Source organism: Panthera pardus, unplaced genomic scaffold (genome assembly GCF_024362965.1).
Source record: "Panthera pardus isolate Hobbes unplaced genomic scaffold, ASM2436296v1 HiC_scaffold_12, whole genome shotgun sequence".
Taxonomy (NCBI): Eukaryota; Metazoa; Chordata; class Mammalia; order Carnivora; family Felidae; genus Panthera; species Panthera pardus.
The window spans coordinates 67,141,844-67,164,320 of NW_026526677.1; the positions used below are offsets into that span (position 1 = coordinate 67,141,844).

At 37.3% G+C, this 22,477-nt stretch overlaps 1 protein-coding gene across 25 annotated transcripts in view; it reads right to left on the reverse strand.

Moving 5' to 3' along the window:
* Window positions 1–22,477, reverse strand: part of DLG2 (discs large MAGUK scaffold protein 2) — a 2,072,859-nt gene that overhangs the window by 771,251 nt on the left and 1,279,131 nt on the right. The window contains exon 1 of one of the 25 annotated variants that reach the window (XM_019450189.2): window positions 136–562. The exons of 20 other annotated variants lie outside the window; for them this stretch is intronic. In XM_019450189.2, the coding sequence (XP_019305734.1) occupies window positions 136–444 (309 nt within the window). In that variant the 5' untranslated portion in view covers window positions 445–562. Of the gene's footprint in view, window positions 1–135; window positions 563–22,477 lie in introns of those variants that run through there. 4 more of the 25 variants (XM_053900136.1, XM_019450198.2, XM_053900138.1 and 1 more) reach the window with 4 other exon arrangements.

Here is a 22,477-nt window from a genome sequence, read left to right on the forward strand (position 1 = left end):
GGCCTACCGTTTTCCAAACAGGCGCTCCCAGTCAGCAAAGAGGACTCAGCAAAGTTTCCAAACCATGCTACCCTTACACAACTTGTTCTCAGTTTCTTCCGATAGTCAAGGGAAAGTCAGAAGGAAAAGGCTCACCTGTGCTGGGCTGAACCAACCATGTGGGCAGGCGCAACGCTCCCCACAAGTCCCTTTGCCTTTAGCGCTCGTCTTGTGGGGGCTTTTCCGCACACTGTCCCACAAAGTGACCAGCTTGGTCCTGTTTGAAGCTGGGCCCCCTGGTCCTGAGGAGGGCATGGTCTGAGAATTGTACCCAAGCCCATGAGGGTTCCTCTGCCAGCCACAAGCGCAGTGGGCATCCCTGATCAGTGTGGGTGCACTCCTGCCGGCATCCATCCCATCGGACCCCCGGCTGCAGCCGTGTTGCTTGGTGAGGTATGCATTCATACTGCCCTGATGCCTACTCTTTCCTTTGGTCAGCTCTGCACAGGAATGTCTCCTCCCTCACACCCCTTTTCTTCCAGGCAGTTGTAAAAGTCTTTTTTTTTTTTTTTTCCTCCCGTGGATCCCTCAGTATCTTTGACAGCTGCTATAAGCAGTGCATCGTGGGAGCAGCGAGAGCAGCTCCGCACAGCATTATCTGCGGGCTGGTAGCTCTTTGTCAATAGATGACTCAACTCACAGAGCAACTTGACAGTATCCCTGCTCTAGGCAGAAGCAATCAATGCTCCACACAGCTGGGCTACAAGACTGTACACTGTGTTACAAACCCTTTTTGGATGGAGCCCCACAGTAAAGAATACTCTTTGCAATTTGGCATTCTGGCTTTTCCGTCTCCTAGATGAGCCCTACACAAAATACAGACCTCAGGAAAGAGAGCTTCTTATCAGACTGGCAGGACCCTTCGTTCTGGAAAGGATGCATATAGACTGAAATAACACAGCATGGACAATTTAAAATGACGGGAAAGTTAACCTGTAAAGAAATTTCCAACATTTACAGGAATCACTTACCTAGAGAGATATTTGCCAAGACACAGAGCAAATCATGAGGTAACTATATAAGGGCATCAATATTAACTCTAAACAATATTAATTCATTCAGAAAAATCACTGAGATCACAGCATTATACTAGGGTCCTTTAAAATTCGGAGGTTTAATTTGTTTTAGATCATGATTATGTATTATATTCCAAACATACATTTTTTATGCTATGAATGATTATTAATTCTTTCTGGTTCAAAATAAAGCAATTTTCAAAGTTCAAAACTTATGGGTTGGCTTATTTTAACACAGTGTTTTTCCTTCCCCCAAATTATTCTGAGGATTTCCTTTCAAATACTTTACCACAACAAATACATTCACCACAGAGAGAGTCTGCATTTTAAAGTGAAAGACACATCCAACTCTGCCATCCAGTATTTTGGTTTCCACAGACAGAATTTTCAAATTCTTTTACTGGAAAATGAGTGAAATCTATCCAATTTAAAGCAATTGCCTTCCAGAGAGGACATGATTGTTTTAAAATTTTAGTATGATTGCAGAAGCCATACATAGTATGGCTTAGTAAAGAGAAAGGCTAATTACTACGACAGTTAGAATTTTTATTATGTTTGAAACTTTCCATATTTGTTGCCAAAATGTCTATCCTTATCACATATCCCTGAGGGAACCATTTTGGTTTGACTGGGATACAAGCTGCCATCTATACAGCACCAAAAAAAATGCTACAATCCCAAGATATAATTTTTATCTATAGACCAACAGATCCGCCTTCTCACTGCTGGGGCAGTATAGACCTCATTTCTGACTGGATTGGCAAGGTTCTAATTTCAAGGGCTAGGATTATAACATATACAATTTTCAACACTGGAACTCCCTGGACAAAGAATTTTTATACATAAAAACTGAAAGGAAGATGTAGGATCTACTCTTCCTGTGTATCTCCACAAAATGGTCCTTTTCCAAACTCTTATAGCATCAGGGGCTGCTATAAGTAACTTGCCTGGCAAAGTAAGCATTCAAGACACCTTTGCTAAGTAATGATGACCCATATGTGGAAGTTCAAAGGGCAGGCCCTGGTTTGCTACTAACCATTTTGTTTTTACCCCAGGCACCTAGCACGCTTCCTGCCCAGCACGTACCAGACTTCTAATAAATACATATTTTTTGTATGGATGAATGAATGGTTGGGTGAATGTTTATATAGAAGGAAGAGACATGCAGGAGCTAACATGTTTTGAAAATAAGATTTAGTTCAGCAATGCTCCAAAAACATAAATTATTCCTTTAAGGTTAGCTGTAGTGTTGGTTTTGAGGTGTTAAGGAAATTTGCCAAAAAAAAAAAAAAAAAAAAATGAAGACTTGAATTGTTAGGTGGAAATAACAATGGTATTAATGGTCTTCCTTCCTGAAAGAGAATCCAGGAGTTAAGATCAATATCTAAGAACAGTAAAATGGAGGCAAATAGATCATCATGTGATGCTCTGTGGGGAAAAGGGCAGAGCACCATCCACATCTCTTCCCTTCCCTTCTCTCTCCTCTCTCTGTCTTCTCCCTCTCAGTCTCTTCTCTCTCCCTCTATATCTCTTCTCACTCCTCTCTCTCTTTCTCTCTCTCTTTCATTTTTTATGCTGGGTTGTTTGGAATGAGCCTGAAAGAACTTCTAGGTCAAATAAAGCCCCAGAGAACCTTGTATTTGTCTAGTGTCACCATGATGCATGGCTATACAATAGGCCTTGATGTGATATGGCAATACTATCACCCCCAAATGAGAATGTCAAGAAGTGATAAGTTTGGCTCTCTCCCATCTTATCTAACCATAGATGCTTCTCTAGTTTTTCAGGCAGATATAAGTGCTCAAAGGCCCATTGCCATCTTTAGGGAAAACATGCCCTGTTCTCACCCATTTGCCTCTCAGGTACAAGAATCAATCTGTGTAGGAGTCAGCGTGAATCCATTAAAATTTTATAATGGTGGGTGCAGTTTGCAGCAATACAGAAAACCTCCTGGCTGGGCACTACACAAAGATACTATAAATCTTTATAGGGACCTAACGCTGTTACAAATGGGTTGTTTGGAATAAGCTATTTCTTCTCATTACAAGGAAAATAGATTTTTTATTTTATTTTAGACAGAGAGAGCATGTGCACGAGCAGGGGAGAGGCAGTGAGGGGGGAGGAGAGAATGAGGGAAAGAGGATCTTAAACAGGCTCCACACTCAGCATGGAACCCAAAGTGGGGCTCGATCCCAGGATCTTGGGATCATGACCTGAGCCTAAACCAAGAGTCGGATACTTAACCAACTGAGCCACCCAGGCACCCCTAGAATTTTTGTTTTAATAACCTCACTATGCCATTTCTGTACAGAGAAATAAACATCATGAATTGCATAACTAATGCTACTTCCTCCAAAGATCTCAAAGACCATAGAAAACTTTCATTAAACTTATTGCAAGACTATACTGAAATTATTTTTTCACTTTAATACACGTAAAATATATCCAGCCTCTTGTCTTCCCCTGTTCTCCCCAGTTATTTCTTTTTTGAACATGACATTTGGCTTTCACAGTCTGATGACAGACCACTTAAATAGATAAATATGTCCAACTAGCCCACTGTACTATGAGACAGACCTACTGATTAAAGATAATTCAATTTGATCAACTGTAATTGGACTATTGTAATGACCATGAGATGACATGATATTCTGGCCAAACAAGAATTAGTGGTGCACAAGTACACATCCTACTTATCATTGTGATTTAACATGGGCAGATGGTGCACAACACAATGCCTAGATGAGATATATCTTACTGACCTCTCTTTGACCTGACATTGACTCCAGAGAACAACCACTAGCTTTGAAGCAGGGGCTTAAAACGAATATCTGGCTTGATTTGTTTAATAAAAAAATAATTGGCAAAGATGAATTACTAAATAAATTGTGCCGTACTAAAGCACTATGCAGACTTTGTTTCCAGAAAAAATTTCCTTCAGGCATTCTATGCATATGGGAAATGAAAATATTAATTATGAAAGAAGAGCTGAGGGTTTGCTAAAGGAAGACTGGGTACCATAAGCCCTGTAGCAGCTATAAGTAATGTGTTAAATAATCACAAAATAGTATAAGGTATTAGATACAATTTTTCTTGATTTGAAAACTGTGCACAGTCCATTCCTGTGGCTGCAGACTGGAGATGTTATAAATGTTAGCTAATATTCTTCTACATCTAATAACCTTCAGCCTAGACAATCTCTAGACCCAACCATGTTCGCCTTTCAAAGCAAAAGAGTAGCCAGAATATTTAAAGTATTTTAGGCTCTAAAATTATTTCCAAAATACTTAAGTCAATTTAATTATAATTCTTACAAGGCAGAAACAAACAAGAATTAACAGCGTGGAAAGGCACACACCAAATTGCTATAGAGATTTAACATGGACTGAGGATTTAGTAAGTAGAATAAAGTTTCAATATGTCCCAAATTTTCACTAATATACTTGGATTTGTATGGGTGTTGATGAAGAGGGGATCAGTCTTAATTGACAATAAGGCTAAATTAGAAAACTGTTTTTAGGAAATGCAGACTTATTTTATTCTAACACATGCAGGAACACTATTAGAGAAATAAGAACACAAGTTATGTGACATTTCTTAGAGAATCTGAAAGGAATACTAAAAAACACTAATGATCATTTATAATTTACATATTTTAGCAATTGAATCTAACTGACAGACTATAGGAATTTGTACTCATCCTTCAAGATTAAACAGGTGTCACTTCTCTGAAGCTTTCCAAATCCCTCTGGCCTATTCAGTTGTGCTCTACTCTGTTCATACATGTGTCTGTGCAAATATCTTTCACATTTGTCTATTTCTCTCAATCACCATAATGACCACCCCCATCCAAGCTAGCATCAGTTTTCTGTACACCTGGTGAAACAGCTTCCTAACTGGGCTCTGGCATCCACCCTTACTCCTATACATTCTCACACAGTGGCAAGAGATACTTCTGAATTGTGAAAATGATCAAGTCCTACCCTACTTGACAGCTGTCAATAAAGTCCCATTCTCTCGGATCTTTATCCCCACAGAGAGCACAATCTTTAAAGTGGCTTATAAGGTCCTTAATCATGCCCTGTGTGACCTGGCCTCTGCTGCTTTCACCTGTCTAACCTGTGCCTCACCCCTTCTTCTACCATTCAACAACACGGGCCTTGAATACCTACCCTTGATCCCACCTTGTGGCCACTGCACATGCTCCCTTCCCCTCGCCACAGTTTTATGGTAATTCATTCCTGCTTACCTTTCCAAGGTGCATGAAGAGACAACCTCCCAAAAGCTACCCAAGTAAACAAATAGCACAGTCTAAAAGTGGGCTTACTATGCAACACAGCCCCGAAAGAAGGCTCCTAGACCCTTCCATCCTACCAGCTTGCCATCCATAAGCCTCTTCTATTCAGAAATTCTGGAGTCCTCCCTACTCTCTAGGGGTCAACTTAAATGTCACCTTTTCAAGAGGCATTCCCAGGACACTGTCCCCACCTGTTCGAGAACATATCAGATCATCTTCCCACCAAGCACTCATCTGTCACCCTGTACTTGTTTACTACAACACTTACAACAATTATATTAAAAACAATAATTATACTATTATTTGTTTTGTGCCCTTTTTCCCAAAAAAATGTAAGTAATGCCCATGTGGGAAGGGAGAGGGATCTCTTTTGTGCATCTGTATCCTCTGAGCCAAGCACAAAGGAAATGTTTAGTATTTATTAAAATAAACAAGAAAGAAGATAGAATTATCTTTTAGTGGTCATCAACATAGGCATCTTGGTCCGGGTTCTACTTCCCAATTTAAAGTGAATAAACATTTTGGACCTAAAAACAAACAAACAAACAAATAGAAATATAGTGTGCTCTTAAGGTCAGCATTTAAGTGAAACATTCACTGTGGCTGAGTAGCCTAATTATATTAACACATTTTTTTAAAGAAATTCATTAGTGGTCTTCTAATGCTAAGAAATTCAAACAGCTTGTTTTGTTTAAGAATATTTTTTAAGCTTATAGATTTATTTTTGAGAGGGAGAGAAAGAGAAAATGAGTGGGGAAGGGGCAGAGAAAGAGGGAATCCAAGCAGGCTCCACGCCATGAGTGCAGAGCCCACAAGGGCTCTGAACTCATGAACCATGAGATCATGACCTGAGCCCAAATCAAGAGGTGGAGGTTTAACTGACTGAGCCACTCAGGTGCCTTGAAACAGCTTCTGATTTATTTTAGCAAGATATCCATTCATAAAAGCTGTACTTCCAGGGGTGCTTGGGTGGCTCAATCTGTTAAGCTTCTGACTTCAGCTCAGGTCATGATTTCCCAGAGTTCGAGCCCCACATTGGGCCCCATGCTGACAGTTCAGAGCCTGGAGCCTGCTTCAGATTCTGTATCTCCTTCTCTCTCCCCAACTCCTGTGTCTCCTTCTGCCCCTCCCCCACTCATGCTCTGTCTCTCAAAAATGAATAAACATTAAAAAAGAAAAAAAAAGCTGTACTTCCTGACAGCTGGGCTTTTCTCTCAGGTCTTTTCAAATTGTTCTCCCTTTAGAGAGAGAAAGTGCAAAAGATGGAGGAGTTCTCCAAGCCAAAGGCCAGCCAGTGGTAAAGCAGGGAGAGGATTCTAAACTCCAACCACCAAAGTCATGTTCCTCTTAAAATGATATAGTCCAGGGGCATCTGGGTGGCCTGCTTTGGGCTCTGTCCTGACAACTTGGAGCCTGCTTGGGGATTCTCTCTCCCTCTCTCTCTGCCCATCCCCTGCTCTCTCTCTCTTTCTCAAAATAAATAAATAAGCATTAAACATGTTAAAAATGTTATAGTTCAAAAGGTAAAGTGATTTCAGAAGATACTAAAAGTGTGTATCAGAGAGCAAAAAGGCAAGATGACATCTCCTCTTCCTCCCACCAATCAAATTAGAAAGTTAAAAAATCAACAGCATTAGTATTCATAACAAGTATCCTTTTTAGTTCTTTTTTTTAATTGTGGTAAAAATACACAATATGAGATCTATCCTCTTAACAAATTTTTGAGTATATAGTATAGTATTGTTACCTCTAAGCATACTGTAGAGCTCTCTAGAACTTTTTCATTTTGTAAGACTAAAATTCTATGCTCACTGAACAATTCCTCCTACCTCCTCCCAAGCCCCTGGCAACCACCACTCTGTTTTCTACATCTATGAATTTCACTACTTTAGATACCTCATATAATATGCAAACATGCAGTATTTATCCTTCTGTGACTAACATATTTCATTTGGCATAATGCCCTCAAGTTTTATCCATGTTGTCACATAATGATAGGAGCTCCTTCTTTTTTACAGCAGAATAATATTCCATTGAATGTATATACCACAATTTGTTTATACATTCACCTGTCAATGTATATTTAGGTTGTTTCTACCATTTGCCAAATGTGAATATGGCTTCAATATCTCTTTGAGATTATAATTTAATTTTTTGTATAAATAGCCATAAGTGGGGCAGTTCAATATATGATATATATGTTATATCATATATGATATGTGGTACTTTTATTTTTTTAATTTTTTGAGAAACCTCAATACTATTTTCCAAGGTAGCTGAGCCATTTTACATTCTCACCAACAGTGCCCAAGGGTTCCAATTTCTCCACACCATTACCAACACTTATTTTCTGTTTTTGTTTGTTTGTTTGTTTCATTGGTTTGATAATGATCATATTAACAGGTGTGGTCTTTGTTCTTTCTTGAGACTGTTTTGGCTATTTCAGAGGTTTCTGTTGTATTTCCATATAAATTTTAGTATTTTTTTCTATTTCCATAAATATATTTACAGATATTGCATTTAATCCATAGGTCTCTTTGAATAGTATGAACATTTTAAAACTCTAAGTCTTCTAGCACAGAAAGTAATTTCTCTGACACTGGCCATAGTAACATTTTTCTAGATGTGTCTCCTGAGGCAAAGAAAAGCAAAAATAAACTACTGGTACTACATCAAAATAAAAAGCTTCTTCAAAGAAAAGGAAACAATAAACAAAACTAAAAAGTATTGTAATGAATGGGAGGGGATATTGGTAAATGACATATCCAATAAAGGGTTAGCATCCAAAATATATAAAGAATTGATACACACCAAAATACCAAGTAACCCAATTAAAAATGGGCAGAAGACATGAACATATGTTTATCTAAAGAAGACATCCAGATGGCCAACGGACACAAAAATGCTCATGCAAATCAAAACTGCAGTGAGATATCACCTCACACCGGTCAAAATGCCTAAAATCAAAAACACAAGAAACAAGTGTTGGTGAGGATGTGAAGAAAAAGGAACCCTCTTACACTGTTGGTGGAAATGCAAACCAGTGCAACCACACCAGAAAACATTAGGGAGATTCCTCAAAAAGTTAAAAGTAGAACTACTCTATGATCCAGTAAATACACTACTGGGTATTTATCCCCAAAATACAAAAACACTAATACAAAGAGATACATGCCCCCCATACTTATAGCAGCATTAATTACAATAGCCAAATTATGGAAGTAGACTAAGTGTCCATTGATAGATGAATGGACAAAGAAGATGTGGAATATACATACAATTAAATATTATTCAGCCATAAAAATGAATGAAATTTTGCCATTTGCAATGACATGGATGGAGCTAAAAATTGTAAGGCTAAGCAAAATAAGTCAGAGAGAGACAAATACCATATGATTTCAGTCATGTGGAATTTAAGAAACAAACACACAAAGGAAAAGAGAGAGAGAGAAAGAGAATGCAAGAAATAGACTCTTAACCAAAGAGAACAAATGGATGATTATCAAAGGGAAGGTAGTTGTGGGGTGGGGGTGGGGGGTGAAATAAGAAGTGCACCTGTTATGATGACCACTGGGTGATATATGGAATTGTTGAATTACTATATTGTACACCTGAAACTAATATAATGCTGTATGTTAACTGTTTTGGAATTAAAATAAAATCTTAATAAATAAAAAAAGTTAAGTGTTCTGATCTATAAACATATTTGTGTCTTCAATTTCTTTCAACAGTGTTTTGTAGTTTTCATTGTACAAATCTTTCAATCCTTTCATTAAGTTTATTCCTAGTTATTTTATTCTATTTGACGCTGCTTAAATGACATTGTTTTATTTTTATTTTTTTTAATTTTTAATGTTTATTTTTGAGAGAGAAGAGGGGCGGGGAGGGGCAGGGAGAGGGAGACATAGGATCTGAAGCCAGCTCTGCACTGACAGCAGAGAGCCAGATGAGAAGCTGGGACTCACAAACCATGAGATCATGACCTGAGCTGGGTTCAGACGCTCAACAGACTGAACCACCCAGGCACCCCAAATGACACTGTTTTCTAAATTTCCTTTTCAAATTTCTAATTGTTAATGTACAGAAACACTAATTTTATATATTGATTTTATATCTTGCAACTCTGCTAAATTTATTAGGTCTAACAGTTTGTGTGTGTGTGTGTGTGTGTGTGTGTGTGTGTGTGTGTGAGATCTTTGGGGTTTTCTACATATAAAATTATATTATCTGTGGAAAGAGATAATTTTGCTTATTTCTTATTTGTTTTTCTGGCCTTTTGCTCTGGTTATGACTCCCAGTACAACATTGTGTAGAAACGTTGAGAATGAACATTCTTATCTTTTTCCTGAACTTAAAATATTTTAGCTTTCCCCAATTGAGTAAGATGTTCGCAATGAACTTCTCATATACAGCTTTCGTTATGTTGAGGTAACTTCCTTCTATCCCTTGTTTGTTAAGTTATTTTATCATGAAAAAGTGAAGAAATTTGTCAGAGTTCTTTCTGCATCTCTTGAGATAATCATGTGATTTTTATCCTTTGTTCTGTCAATGTGGTATATCACATTCAATGTGCTTCAATTACCTTTGCATCGCAGGGATAAATTGTACTTACTTATGGTGTATGACCCTTTTAATGTACGTTGAGATCAATTTGCTGGTATTTTAGGGAGAATTTCTACATGTACATATCAAGGATATTGGCCTAAAATTTTCTTTTCTTGTGGTATCTCTTCCTGGCTTTGACATCCAAGTAATGCTGGCCTCATAAGATCAGTCTGAAAGTGTTCCATCCTCTTCAATTTTTTGGAAGAGTTTTAGATAGATAAGCATTGATTCCTCCTCAAATGCTTGTTAGATTTCACTAGTAAAGCCATCTGGTCCTGGGTTTTTTGTTGTTGTTGTTGGGAAGTTTTAATTATTGATTCAATCTCCTTACTAGTTATAGCATCTTTTCAGATTTCCATTTCTTCATGACTCAGTCTTTGTGAGTTGTATGTTCCTATGAACTCATTTATACTTGGTTATCCAATTTGTTGTTGTGTAACTGTTCATCACAGTCCCTATACTTTTAACTTTTGTGGCATCACTTATAAAATCTCTTTTATTTTTTATTTTATTTGAGTCATCTCTGTCTCTTAGTTAATAATATAAAAGGTTTGTCAAATTTGTTTACTCTTACAAAGAACCAGTTCTTAGTTTTATTGTTTTCTATTGTTTCTTGATTTTCTATTTTGCTCATTATTGTTCTAATCTTCACATTTTCTTCCTTATGTTAACTTTGAGTTTAGTTTGATCTTTTTTTTTATTTGCATGAGGTATAAAACTAGGTTGTTTATTTGAGAACTTTTTTTTTTCATTTTTTAAATGTAAAAGTTTATCACTATAAACTTTCTGCTTAGAACTGATTTTTCTGTAGCCCATTTATGGTATGTTGTGTCTTCATTTTAGCCTTAAGATATTTTCAAATTTCCAATTTGCTTTCTTCTTTGATCCATTGGTTGGTCAAGAATGCAGTGTTTAATTTCCTTGTGAATTTTCCAGTTTTCCTTGTGTGCCACTGTGTTCTAGTTTCATTCTGCTATAGTTTGGAAATATATTTGGTATAATTTTAATCTTTTTAAATGTGTTAAGACTTATTTTGTGACCTAACATGTGGTCTATCTTGTAGAATATTCTTTGTGTACTTGAGAAGAATGCATATTCTGCTGCTATTGGATGGAATGCTCTGTTATATGTCAGATAAGTCCCTTTGGTCTATGATGTTGTTCAACTCCTCTGTTTCCTGATTGATATTCTGTCTGGATGTTCTATGCATTGTTGAAAGTGTGGTACTGACACCCCCTACTATTACTGTGTTGTTGTGTATTTCTCCTTTCAGTTGTGTAAAAGTTTGCTTGGTATACTTGAATGCTCTGATCTGGGGTGCATATATATATTCATGATTGCTATCTCTTCCTGATGATGCTTATATCACTATATTAGGTATTTCTTTGTCTCTCTTGATAGTTTTTGACTTAGTGTATTTTGTCCAGTATAAGTATGGCCACTTCTGTCCCTACTGGTTATCATTTGCATGGAATATCTTTTTTTATCCTTTTACTTTTAGCCTATTATGTCCTTAAATCTAAAATGAGTCTCTTTTAGGCAGCATACAGTTTAGCCTTATTTTAATCCATTGAACCACTCTGTTTTTTGATTGTACAGTTTAACCCATTTACTTTTAAAGTAAATTATTGATAGAGAAGGACTTACTATTGCCGTTTTGCTAATTGTTTTCTGTTTGTTTTTAACTTTTTTGCACCCCATTTCTTCTCTTATAGTCTTCTTTTGTATTTCAGTGATTTTTTTTTTTTTTTTGGTAGTGTCATGCGCTGTTTTTCCTTTCTCATTTTCTCTTGTGTATCCTCTATAGGTATTTTCTCTGTGGTTATTATGGGGCTTACATAAAACATCTTGTGGTTATAATAATGTACTTAAAAGTGATAAGGTCATAACAATTTAACTTCAACTGTATACAAATCCCTACACTTTTACTTCTTCCACACAGTCATTGATACATATCACATCTTTTTATATTATGCATTCATTAACACAGCTATAGTTATAGTTAATCTTTATACTTTTGTCTTTTAACTAAAGAACTTTAGTTCTTATATAGAAACTATTGCACTGAACACTGAACTTAGTACATATGAGGCATCAATCAATATGACCAGGTTCAAGCATTAATTAACTTGAAAGTTAATTTAAATATTTAAAGTCTATTGATTTAAATTAGGGGGAGGACTATTGCCTCTCAATCATATTCTTGGGAACCTAACATGTGTAACATCCTGGCTGTGTTTTTTCCAAGGGCTGGTCTCTCCCACTCTTCCAATACTAGATGCTCTACAGACTCTTTTCTGGTTTCTAGGAGCATACAAGGTAATGTGGGAAGAGTGTGGAGTCCCTAGGCTAGGCAAAGGCACATGTCATCCCCTGTGCTGAGTTTCATGAGGAAGGAAAAGCATGATTAATGAAATCTGCAAAAATAATATTATGGCAGTGACTCATAACTGAAGAAATGAGAGACAGAGGAAGGGGAGGAATAAAAAAGAAGGAAGGAAGCAAGCAACAAAGGAAGGAAATTAAAAAGGGAAAACAAAGAAGAAAGAAAAGGAGGGAGCCAACAGTCACAAACTGAGGAAAGAAATCTCTCAAGAAAGATAAAACAGAGTCAGGTTGAGTAATGCTATGCACAGAATCAAACTGGAATACATAGAAAAGACCCTTCCTCTGACTGGACAGTTGGACACACACCACTGAGTTCCCCTTGAGGCAGGCTACCTGAATTTTGGAGCTGTCACACCCAGAATTTTAAGGAGAACCATGAGCTAGAATCTTTCTTTGTCTAAGTTATACGTGCTCTTATTTTTCTGATAAATGATTTGTAATAGATAGTTTCTAAATTTATCAAAAGGTCTAAAAAACCTTCTGCATTAAAAATAAGCCAGATTCTGACTTGTCAGAGGTAATTCATCTGTGGATTGGCCTAAAGGCAGGGGTATGGATTAATAGAAATGACAGGCCTTCTTCCGGCTGAATGATTTCCTCTCGTTGAAGACTTGACATTTTAGCAAAGTTTTACCTAATTGGCTTTGCTTGGGCCTGTCTATCTCAAATTCACATTTAATTAATCCTCTCTTCCTCTGTGATTCTACATTATTTTGCTTTTGTGTTTTTTTTTCCATTTAACTCAATAAATATTTATTGAATGCCTATTCTGTACCAAGAACTAACATGGAGATAAAGTAGTCAACTGTAGAAAGGGTAGCAATTTAGCAGAGCAGAAAGATCTTGAAAGAACAGAGGTGCTGAGTGATGAAAGGGAGACATGGAGGGACAACATGTGGGGTCACTCCTGCTATTGAACTCGCCCCATTGTGGTGAGTTTTATAATTATATGTGTATATAATTATAAATTATATTATAATTTATAATATATAAAATATAATACATATTATATTATATATTTGTCTTTCTTTGTAGATTATAGGCTTCTCAAGAGCAAAGATTATCTTGTATTTGTACATTTGTTCCCTCTTGGTATTGCCTCATAATATAATTAGTATTGTCCTGTAAAAAGTTCTTGATTAAACTTGGAAAATATGGGACTTGGGTTTAGGAAATATGGTCTAGCTCCAGTTCCGTCACTAACTAGCAATCTCATCTTAGACATGTTACTGTAACTTGTTAAATTTTAATGACCCCATTTGTAAAATTGATGGTGGACTAAAAAGTCCACAAGACCATCCTTGGTTCTGCCCAAAGCATAGCTGATCAGTGATGCCCTGTCACCATCTTTAGGTTTAATCACAATACCTCCCAAATGACAATTAAATACAAATTTAATATATTATTATTATACACATGTAGGTTTATTACCATTTTTAACCCCAACAAGGTAGAGCGTGGCATGGCAATCTTTGGGGCTTATTTCCTCAATTATGTATTCTTTCAATAATTCTTTGCCAAATAGAGAGTAATCAGAAGCCTGGCCTCTAAAGGCAGACTGTTATATTAATTCTATTTCCACTACCTATTCAAAGGCTGGGACAAGCACCTTCTTCCTTTCCCTAAGAGCTCTTTTCGGTGACCACCTAGGAGCTGAGCACATTTCATTGCTGCATAAATATTTGAAGTCTGATGGAATTTCCCCCTCATTTAGAAATTTTTTTCCTTGTTGTTGAATGATGTGACAAAGCTTTGTATAGCATTTATGCACTACTTTTCTCCCATTCATAATAGACGAGGCATGGGCTCTGGAGCCAGATTTCTGAGAACATATCTCAACTGTGACCATTACTTGCTCTGGATTTGAGCAAGTTCCTTAACCTGTGTCTTGGTTTCTTCATATATAAAATAAGGTTGATAAAAGTTCCTATCTCATAGGATTGATATGAGAGCAACATGAATTAATCTCTGAAAAGTATATAGTAATGTGGCTGGCACATAATGCATAACAAGCTTTATCTTTATCATCTTCTTCCTCCTCTTCTTCCTCCTCCTCATCTTCCTCTTCACTCAGATTATAAGTTCCAGAGGCTGACATTTAAAAATTCTGCAGTGCCTATGTACAGGCACTTAATAAAGGTCAATTGATTTTACTTAAATGTCAGGATTCCCTATTGGGCCTAAACTTCACTCCTATTTTTGGGCAGGGCATTCTGCTCCTGGGCCAGGTACTAAATAACATCATCATTAGTAACAACATACCAATCATTTATTGAGTACATACAATATATCCCAAATATAGGTATTTCATTTGATCTTAATGGCCATAATTTCTGCATGGCCATAGCATTAGTAAGGAGCAGACCAGGAATGAAACCAAGGTTTGTACAACACTGTAGCATGTGTGTGAAAAGCTGTGTAAAACAGCATCTCGTTTTTTTGTGTCAGAGTTTGGTTTTTGAAAAAAATATCCTTGTTTTATCTTAACTCCCAAAATAGCCCCTTACGGTATCCAGGTGAGGGGAAAAAAATTGAAGTCATTGCTATGAAATAATGTGTGTAGGGTCAGACATCTGAGAAGCAATGTTGTTAGAACCAGAATCCAAAGCTCTGTGTTCAGTCCAAAATCTCCCCACTACCCCATTTTGTTTTCACATAAATCACATTTCCTTTTTAGGGAGGAACACATGACGTCTTGCCACTCCCTCTGCATTCAAAATAAGTAAAAGATGAGGAACATTTATTTCTTTTAATGTTTGTTTATTTTATTTTTGAGAGAGCAAGTGAGTGAGAGTCAGGGAAGGGCAGAGAGAGAGGGAGACACAGAATCCGAAGCAGGCCCCAGGCTCCAAGCTGTCAACACAGAGCCTGATGCAGGGCTTGAACTCACGAACCTTGAGATCATGACCTGGGCTGAAGTTGGACGCTCAACCCACTGAGCCACCCAGGCATCCCAATTTTAAATTTTTTTAATGTTTATTTTTGAGAGAGACAGAGTGTGAGTAGGGGAGGGGAAGAGAGAGAGGGAGACACAGTATCTGAAGTAGGCTTCAGGCTCCTTGCTGTCAGCACAGAACCCAATGCAGGGCTCAAACTCACAAACCGTGAGGTCATGACCTGAGCCAAAGTCAGACACTTAACCAACTGAGCCACCCAGGCACCCCAGGACAGCTTTAATCATAGCAGCTGCAGCTACCATTTATTGATCATATACTGTAAGTGTGCCAAGAAATATACAGCTTTAGAGTTCATTATTTCGACAGCCCTGAAAGGCAAATGTCATTATTCCCATTTCTAGATATAAAAAAATGAGGTTTAGAGAGGTTAAGTGACGAGGAAGGTCACACAGCTATTAAATGACAAAGTCATGATTCGAACCCCAGATCAGTCTGATTCTACATCCTGATGCTTACTACTCGTCATGTTGCTTGTCTCAGAAAAAAAAAAAAAAAAAAAGTGAACAAAAGTGGTAAGAGTCTTCTACCTTTCTTTGTCTGATGTAAATACTTCAAAAGTTAAACTTTGAGTCAAGTTGTGAGGGCTTTGAGAAAACAAATCAAACTCTAAATATATAAAATCCATATTGGTAAAAAGTCCAAGCAGAAATGAGTTATCAGCTACTTTGGGGTCGAGTTCTTTGCCACCTGACAGTGAATATTCATCTAAACTTGCTGGGCTAAATGGAATGTGGTATTGTATACCCAAGTGCCAAAGTGCCCACTGTGAGACTTTTTAAGCAAATCTTTATTCTAGATCTTACTCATAAGCTTACAAAGCAAGCATGATATGCAGATTATCTGTGGGTTGGGTTCTGAAAAATTGATACTGGGCTGGAGGCACCCCACTTGGAGCCCAGGAACTGACACTAAAAATATATTTGAGAAGATTCACCTGGTACAAATGTATTACCATGCAGTTAACAATAAAATACTATCTTTTCTGCAGAAAGGTCATTTATTTCATCCTTAGAGTATGTTCTTTTGGTATAATTTGTACAGCAAGAATTGTACATCACTTTACATGTAATTTCCTTAATAATCATCTGCTAGCAAAGAAAAGTATAAAATCAATTATCTGATATTTTTCCTTCCTTATTTTTACAATTCCCATTAAATGCAGCAGTATTGCTTGCACTCTTTTTAGCAGGTAATGTGTAGCTTGCCTGGAGGGCAATGGGAGAACTTATTGCCTATTTGCATCTAACCTGCTAGGTGGTCTTTTTCAATTAGGCAGATAGCACATCAGAAACAGCACCTCATTCCACCTGGAACAAATCACCAGTCAACCTAAGGAGGACCTTGACATGAATATTCATATCCTTTTCCATGATATGGTTACCATGGCATGGTGGGCAGGTCCCCTTTCAGCGCCAGAAAGCCCCAGACCACTCAGGATAGAAAATGAATTAATGGCAGTAAAAGAAGCCTTTCCAGGAGGGAGCATCTAATAGGAAGTTCCTATTCTACAACTGCATTGTAGGCACTCAATAACACCCAGTAGTGCCCAGGTGAATAGCTAAATAGGAATTTTGCACATGTGAACACCATTTAAGTGTACCATTTGCATTCCTGCACCCTTTTCAGACATGTCCGTGACTGTCCCTATCCAATGCCTTTTGGCCGTTCATGTGAAAAGCCCCTGTTGCTTTATAAAGAATATTAGAAGGATAAATGGAAGGACTGATACTCCTCTGCTGCCTTGTTCAAGGAAAGGTCTTTTGAAAATTGCCCACAGTGTTTCTAAAATTAAATTGTGCTATTAAGCACTTGCATTCCAAATGGTTTCCCAGCTAGTGAAAACACAATTGCTTTTGCTTTAAATTAGCCTCTATCTAAAGTATGTTCTCTTATGATCTAGGGCCTTGTCAACTGTTGGGTTTGGTCCACAACTGACTTGGCATTCAGACAACAGTTTCTTCTTTGTGACACTGCTGATCTCTGCTATATCCTTCTACTGGACCAGAAAGGAGCTGGCCCCTTTTCAAAGGTAATCTGACACAATCACTGCTGGTTCCTAATAACTTTGGCAGTATAATTAAGTAATAGGAAAGTAAAAGGCTGATTACACTTTTTTCTTAAAGCCAAGCTCTTTAACTGAGAATGAAGAAACCCACAAAGAGCAGCATTCACAAAACAAAACTGTTTCTAAACAAAAAATGGCCATAGTAATGTTACCACCATTAGCTTAACACTAAAAATCATAATGCTTAGCTTTACATTTCAATTCTCTGAAAATTAGTTCTATGAACCTGTTTAAATCTCTAACCCACATAGTCACACACATTTGGAGAATTACCTTAGTCTGAGCATATGAGGTCTTAGATATATCATTTAAAGCTTAAAAATGCCTGAGGATGGGGGCACCTGGGTGGCTCAGTTGGTTGAGCTTCAGACTTCGGCTCAGGTCATGATCTCACGGTTCATGAGTTTGAGCCTCGCATCGGGCTCTGTGCTGACAGCTTAGAGCCTGGAGCCTGCTTCAAATTCTGTGTCTCCCTCTCTCTCTGACCCTCCCCCGTTCATGCTCTCTCTCTGTCTCAAAAATAAACATTAAAAGCATTTTTTAAATGCCTGAGGATCTTATTACAAATACAGTGACACTTTAAAAAAATAGTGGGGTTCAGAGAAACACAGCTGAGATGTGTATGTGAGCAATTGTGTGGTTTAGGTAGAGGTGGGTATGGAGAAGGAGGTGATGGCCAGAGGTATTTGCTACCGAACTATAAGGTATGCCTACAGATGGGATACTTGCACATGCCCTTCAGGTGGCATGTCCTCATAACACCTGAATATTAAACAGTTTCCCAGAGCAAAAGACTCTGGGACAGTCACTAAATCAATATTTAAATTAAAAATTATTCTCACAGCCTCCTTCCTTAAGATTATGCCTATCTTACATTTCAGTCTCCTAGAATCTCACACAAAGTCAGGATAGAGTAAATATTTTATTGTTGAGATCCTAGAATCCTTGGCTTTTACACAAGCAACACTCATATTTTTTCCAGAGATAAATTCTAGAACCTCTGAGTTCTGATCTGCACTAGTGACCACACAAGTATGGACATCCGAGGGGACACTCTTACACATCTGCTAGTTCTTCCACATGATTTAATTGCTATTCTTACCCACTAGGAGATATAGGGATGTTAATTGACCAGAAAGAAGTGACACATGACATAGTTTTCTTGGTCTCCATTAGCTTTCAAGCATAGTGTTGCCTGTTGACATTTTCAATGCTCAAATGCAGTGAACTATTAAAATAGTTGAAATCTATTTGTCCACAACATTAAGAACCAAACATAAGAAATAGGGATGGAGAATTTTATTCATTCATTCATTCATTCATTCATTCATTCAATAAATATTAATCGCATGCCTACTATAACCCAACACTGACTGATATTCAGTTTACAGCCATGTATAAGACAGACATTGAATAAATAACTACACATATCATTTATGTATAACTTTGGTAATAGTGATAAAGGAGATGTTTAAAGGCTATCAGAATATGTAAGACAGACTACTGGGACAACTTTTCTGAGTAAAAGACATTTTAACCGAGAAAGCTGCTGTATATTACAGTCAAATTCATCCTACTGTTGATCAACTTGGCAAAAAAAAGTTCAGAGTGTGTTAAATTAATTTACAATCTTAAATGTATATAGCTCGACATGAAAAAATGTATTCTAAAATGCAAATAGCTAAAAACTACAATCCCAAATGTAGGTTTCCTTATTATTTAAAGTTGATACTAGCTACAACCAAGTCACAGTCTTATATTTTAGTTGCTTTACTACAAAAAATAAGAATAAAGCAAAAAAATCAAGCAAGAAAGAGAAAAAGGCAGGAAAGAAAAAGAAAAGAAAAGAAAAGAAGGGAAGGAGAAAAAGGTGAACAACAGTTTTACATGGCTTCAAAAATAATACAAAATTTATACCACTGCTGGCCACTGCACTGGTGGCTCCACTGTACTGCTTGGATAAACTGAAACACAAAGCAAACAAAGAGCAAAATGAAAACAAAACAAAAAAAAAAACTCACAAAAATAAAAAAAAAACCCACAGATTTCTCTTATTTTGATAATAAGGGTATGTGCCAGCTGGGAATTTCTGAAGTATTTGCTGAATAAGAGCATGGCACTACTGATAGATCTCTGAGGAATTCTGGACCAAACATCTGTGCTGAGATGACCCTTCTAAAGTAGCTGAGGTATGCCTAAGATTTACGTTTTCCATGTGTTTCAAACTCTATCAATCTGGACTTGTATATGATTTCTAACTCCCTCCCTCGATTGCTAATAATGACCTTTGACTCCCAGAGTACTTAAAAGTTCCAGAAGAGGGAGAACTGGATTTGAATTCTCAGCTCCATCATATATCAGCTGTGGGACCTCAGGCAAGTCACTTAACCTTTCTCAGCCTCAGACATCTTACCTGGGATATGAAAACGATGCTTACCTCTTAGGATTGTTGTGAGGAGTAAATAAAGAAATGCATGTGATGCACTTAGCATCATGTCCATCCAGTGCATTGCAAGGGATCAAAATTTAGGGTTTTTCTGGGGGGTGTTGATGATGATGATGATGATGATGATGATGATGATGATGATGAAGGTGAAGGAGGAAGAGGAGGAGGAGGAGGAAAGTGACTATAAAAAAGCCTCCTGCAATGCCAAGGCTGGATTAAGAAATTTAATAACCCCAAGACCTGAAAATATTACTAGCCTTAGCAATGTAATTAAAAATGTTTTATTCTTTTAATTAATGTGACACGTATATATGCTGCAATTAAAGTAGCTTCTTTCCAGATGTTTCTGATTGCAAAATTTGGAGCTTGTTTACCAAAGGGCTGTCTTCAATCCTTGGTGCCCATGCTTTGCTAGTTCTCTAAGCACACACTTTGTTTGCCTAGCTGGTAATTCAACACTGCACAACATAATGAATGTGAGGTGTCAGAAAGTAAAATCAAAGAAGGTGATTTCTGTGATTAAATGCTATAGCAATTGGAGAATAGGTGTTATAGCCTCTTAATGAAAAACTATTTGACTTCTTGAGCTGCATCTACTCCTGTTCCCCAATCTTTTACCATAAATCCAGGGTCTTCTGTGACTGATTCCATTCAGTTTCTCTCAGTCATTTTCAACCCGCACTTAATCCCATGCCTGCTTGTCATACAACAAAACAGTGCCCATCCAGGAAGTGACCAGTGACTCATTAAGTTTGCTCCCTTACTGCCACCAACAGTTTGGCCTCATAGATTCCTCTTACCAAGAATTTACTGAGCCCCATGATATTCACATGGATCAACTTCCTCTCCTAGCTTCTGATTTTTGGTCCATTTTACTGACTGTCTTCAGCTCCCTCCCTCAGGTTGGTCATCATCTTTAGTGCTAAGCCCCAAGTCAGCAACCACATTAAATGACCAGTATGGCTCACCAGGAGCCAAGACTGGCCAGTCTTCCCACCCTGAAGCAAGCCTATGTCTATGCAGCATTTCTGGTTTGGAGAGATGCAGAAAAAAGATGACTGTAGCAAGAGGGAAGGAGGAGACTTCAAGCTTGATGAAGTTGCTTTGTGGAGGTATAACTGAGTATCCTCAAACTGAACATTCTTCCTCACACCTCTCAATTTCCAAACTCATCGAAAGGAAAACAAGCATATGTCCCCCTCCATGTATTTATACTATATATACATACATAATCTATGTATTTTTAACTTTTTGTGATCTTGATAAAAATTCATTTGTTTCAATATAATTAACATGATTGAATCTGACATACTTTTATAAGGATGATTTTCTTTCACCTTTATTCTAGCATTTTATTTTTTAATGTTTATTTATTTATTTTGAGAGAGACAGAGACAGAGAGAGACAAAGTCAGAAAGAGAGGGAGAGAGAGAATCCCAAGCAGACTCCATGCTGTCAGCGCAGAGCCCCATGCAGGGCTGTATACCCTAACCATGGTATCACGACCTGAGCCCAAATCAAGAGTCGGACGTTTAACCAAGCCACTCAGGTCCTATCCAGCATTTTAATACATGCACATTTTATGTTAACATGTGTAACTGTATTAAACTCCATAAATTTTAGTTTTCTTACACACAATTAGGCTTTATCTACCCTATAGCAATATTGTGAGACAACACATATGAGATACATATTAATACAGTTAATAAAAGGAGAACACAGGATCCAAACCCATGTGGTCTGATCTCAGAGCAGAGCCTACGGCTAGCTCACTATAAAGAGTACTCAATAAAAGTTGACTATCATTGCTACTATTATTGTAACTATCACATTCATGTGGAAAATTAGAAAATTCAGACAAGCCAAGAGAAGAGTTACCCTCAGTCCCTTTCTTAGAAACCACAATTTTTAATATATTGGTACTGTTTTCCCAGACCCTTTTTCTACATAATATTTTCTCCAAAAATAGTGTTATACTATGCTTACTATTTTTAACCTGCCTTTATATTTAATACATTGCTGATACTTTTTCATTTCAATAAATATTCTCAGATTTTATAGATTAAAAGAAAAAAATGTATAGGTGACTAGACATTTTGGTACCTTTGACCAGGTTTCCTATCTTTGATAATGGTTTTAAAGCCTATATTCCTTTATTTTATTAGCCTTGCTCATAGCCTCTGAGGCTCATAGGAAAGCTCTCCAGTTTACTGACTCCCAGGAGGACTTACTTAACAGAAGCCACAGCAGACATAAGGCCTTAGAAATACAAGGGATTTTCTCTCCATCACACACATTTTAAGGAAGAAACAGCACTTCATAAAATATTCTTATAGCACAGTTAACCATGGGTTTGACTAAGAGCTTGCAACTTAGCCCTCACCTGGCTTAAAACCCATATGGGAGTTCCTCGTGGATGAGAGAGAAATAGCTCGAGCAGGAAGGGAGATAAATTTCACCAGGACACTTGGAAATACAAAATTATGAAGGCAAGAGGGCAACTCACTGGAAGCTTAGGTCTACTGAAGCACCACAACATCACATATGCATCTTGGTACCAAATGTAAATAAGAAGGGTGCTCATTTATTTGTTCATTCATGAATCATTTTTTAAAAACACAGTTTGAGCCAGACATCAAATGTGTACATGCAAAGCTCCTCATG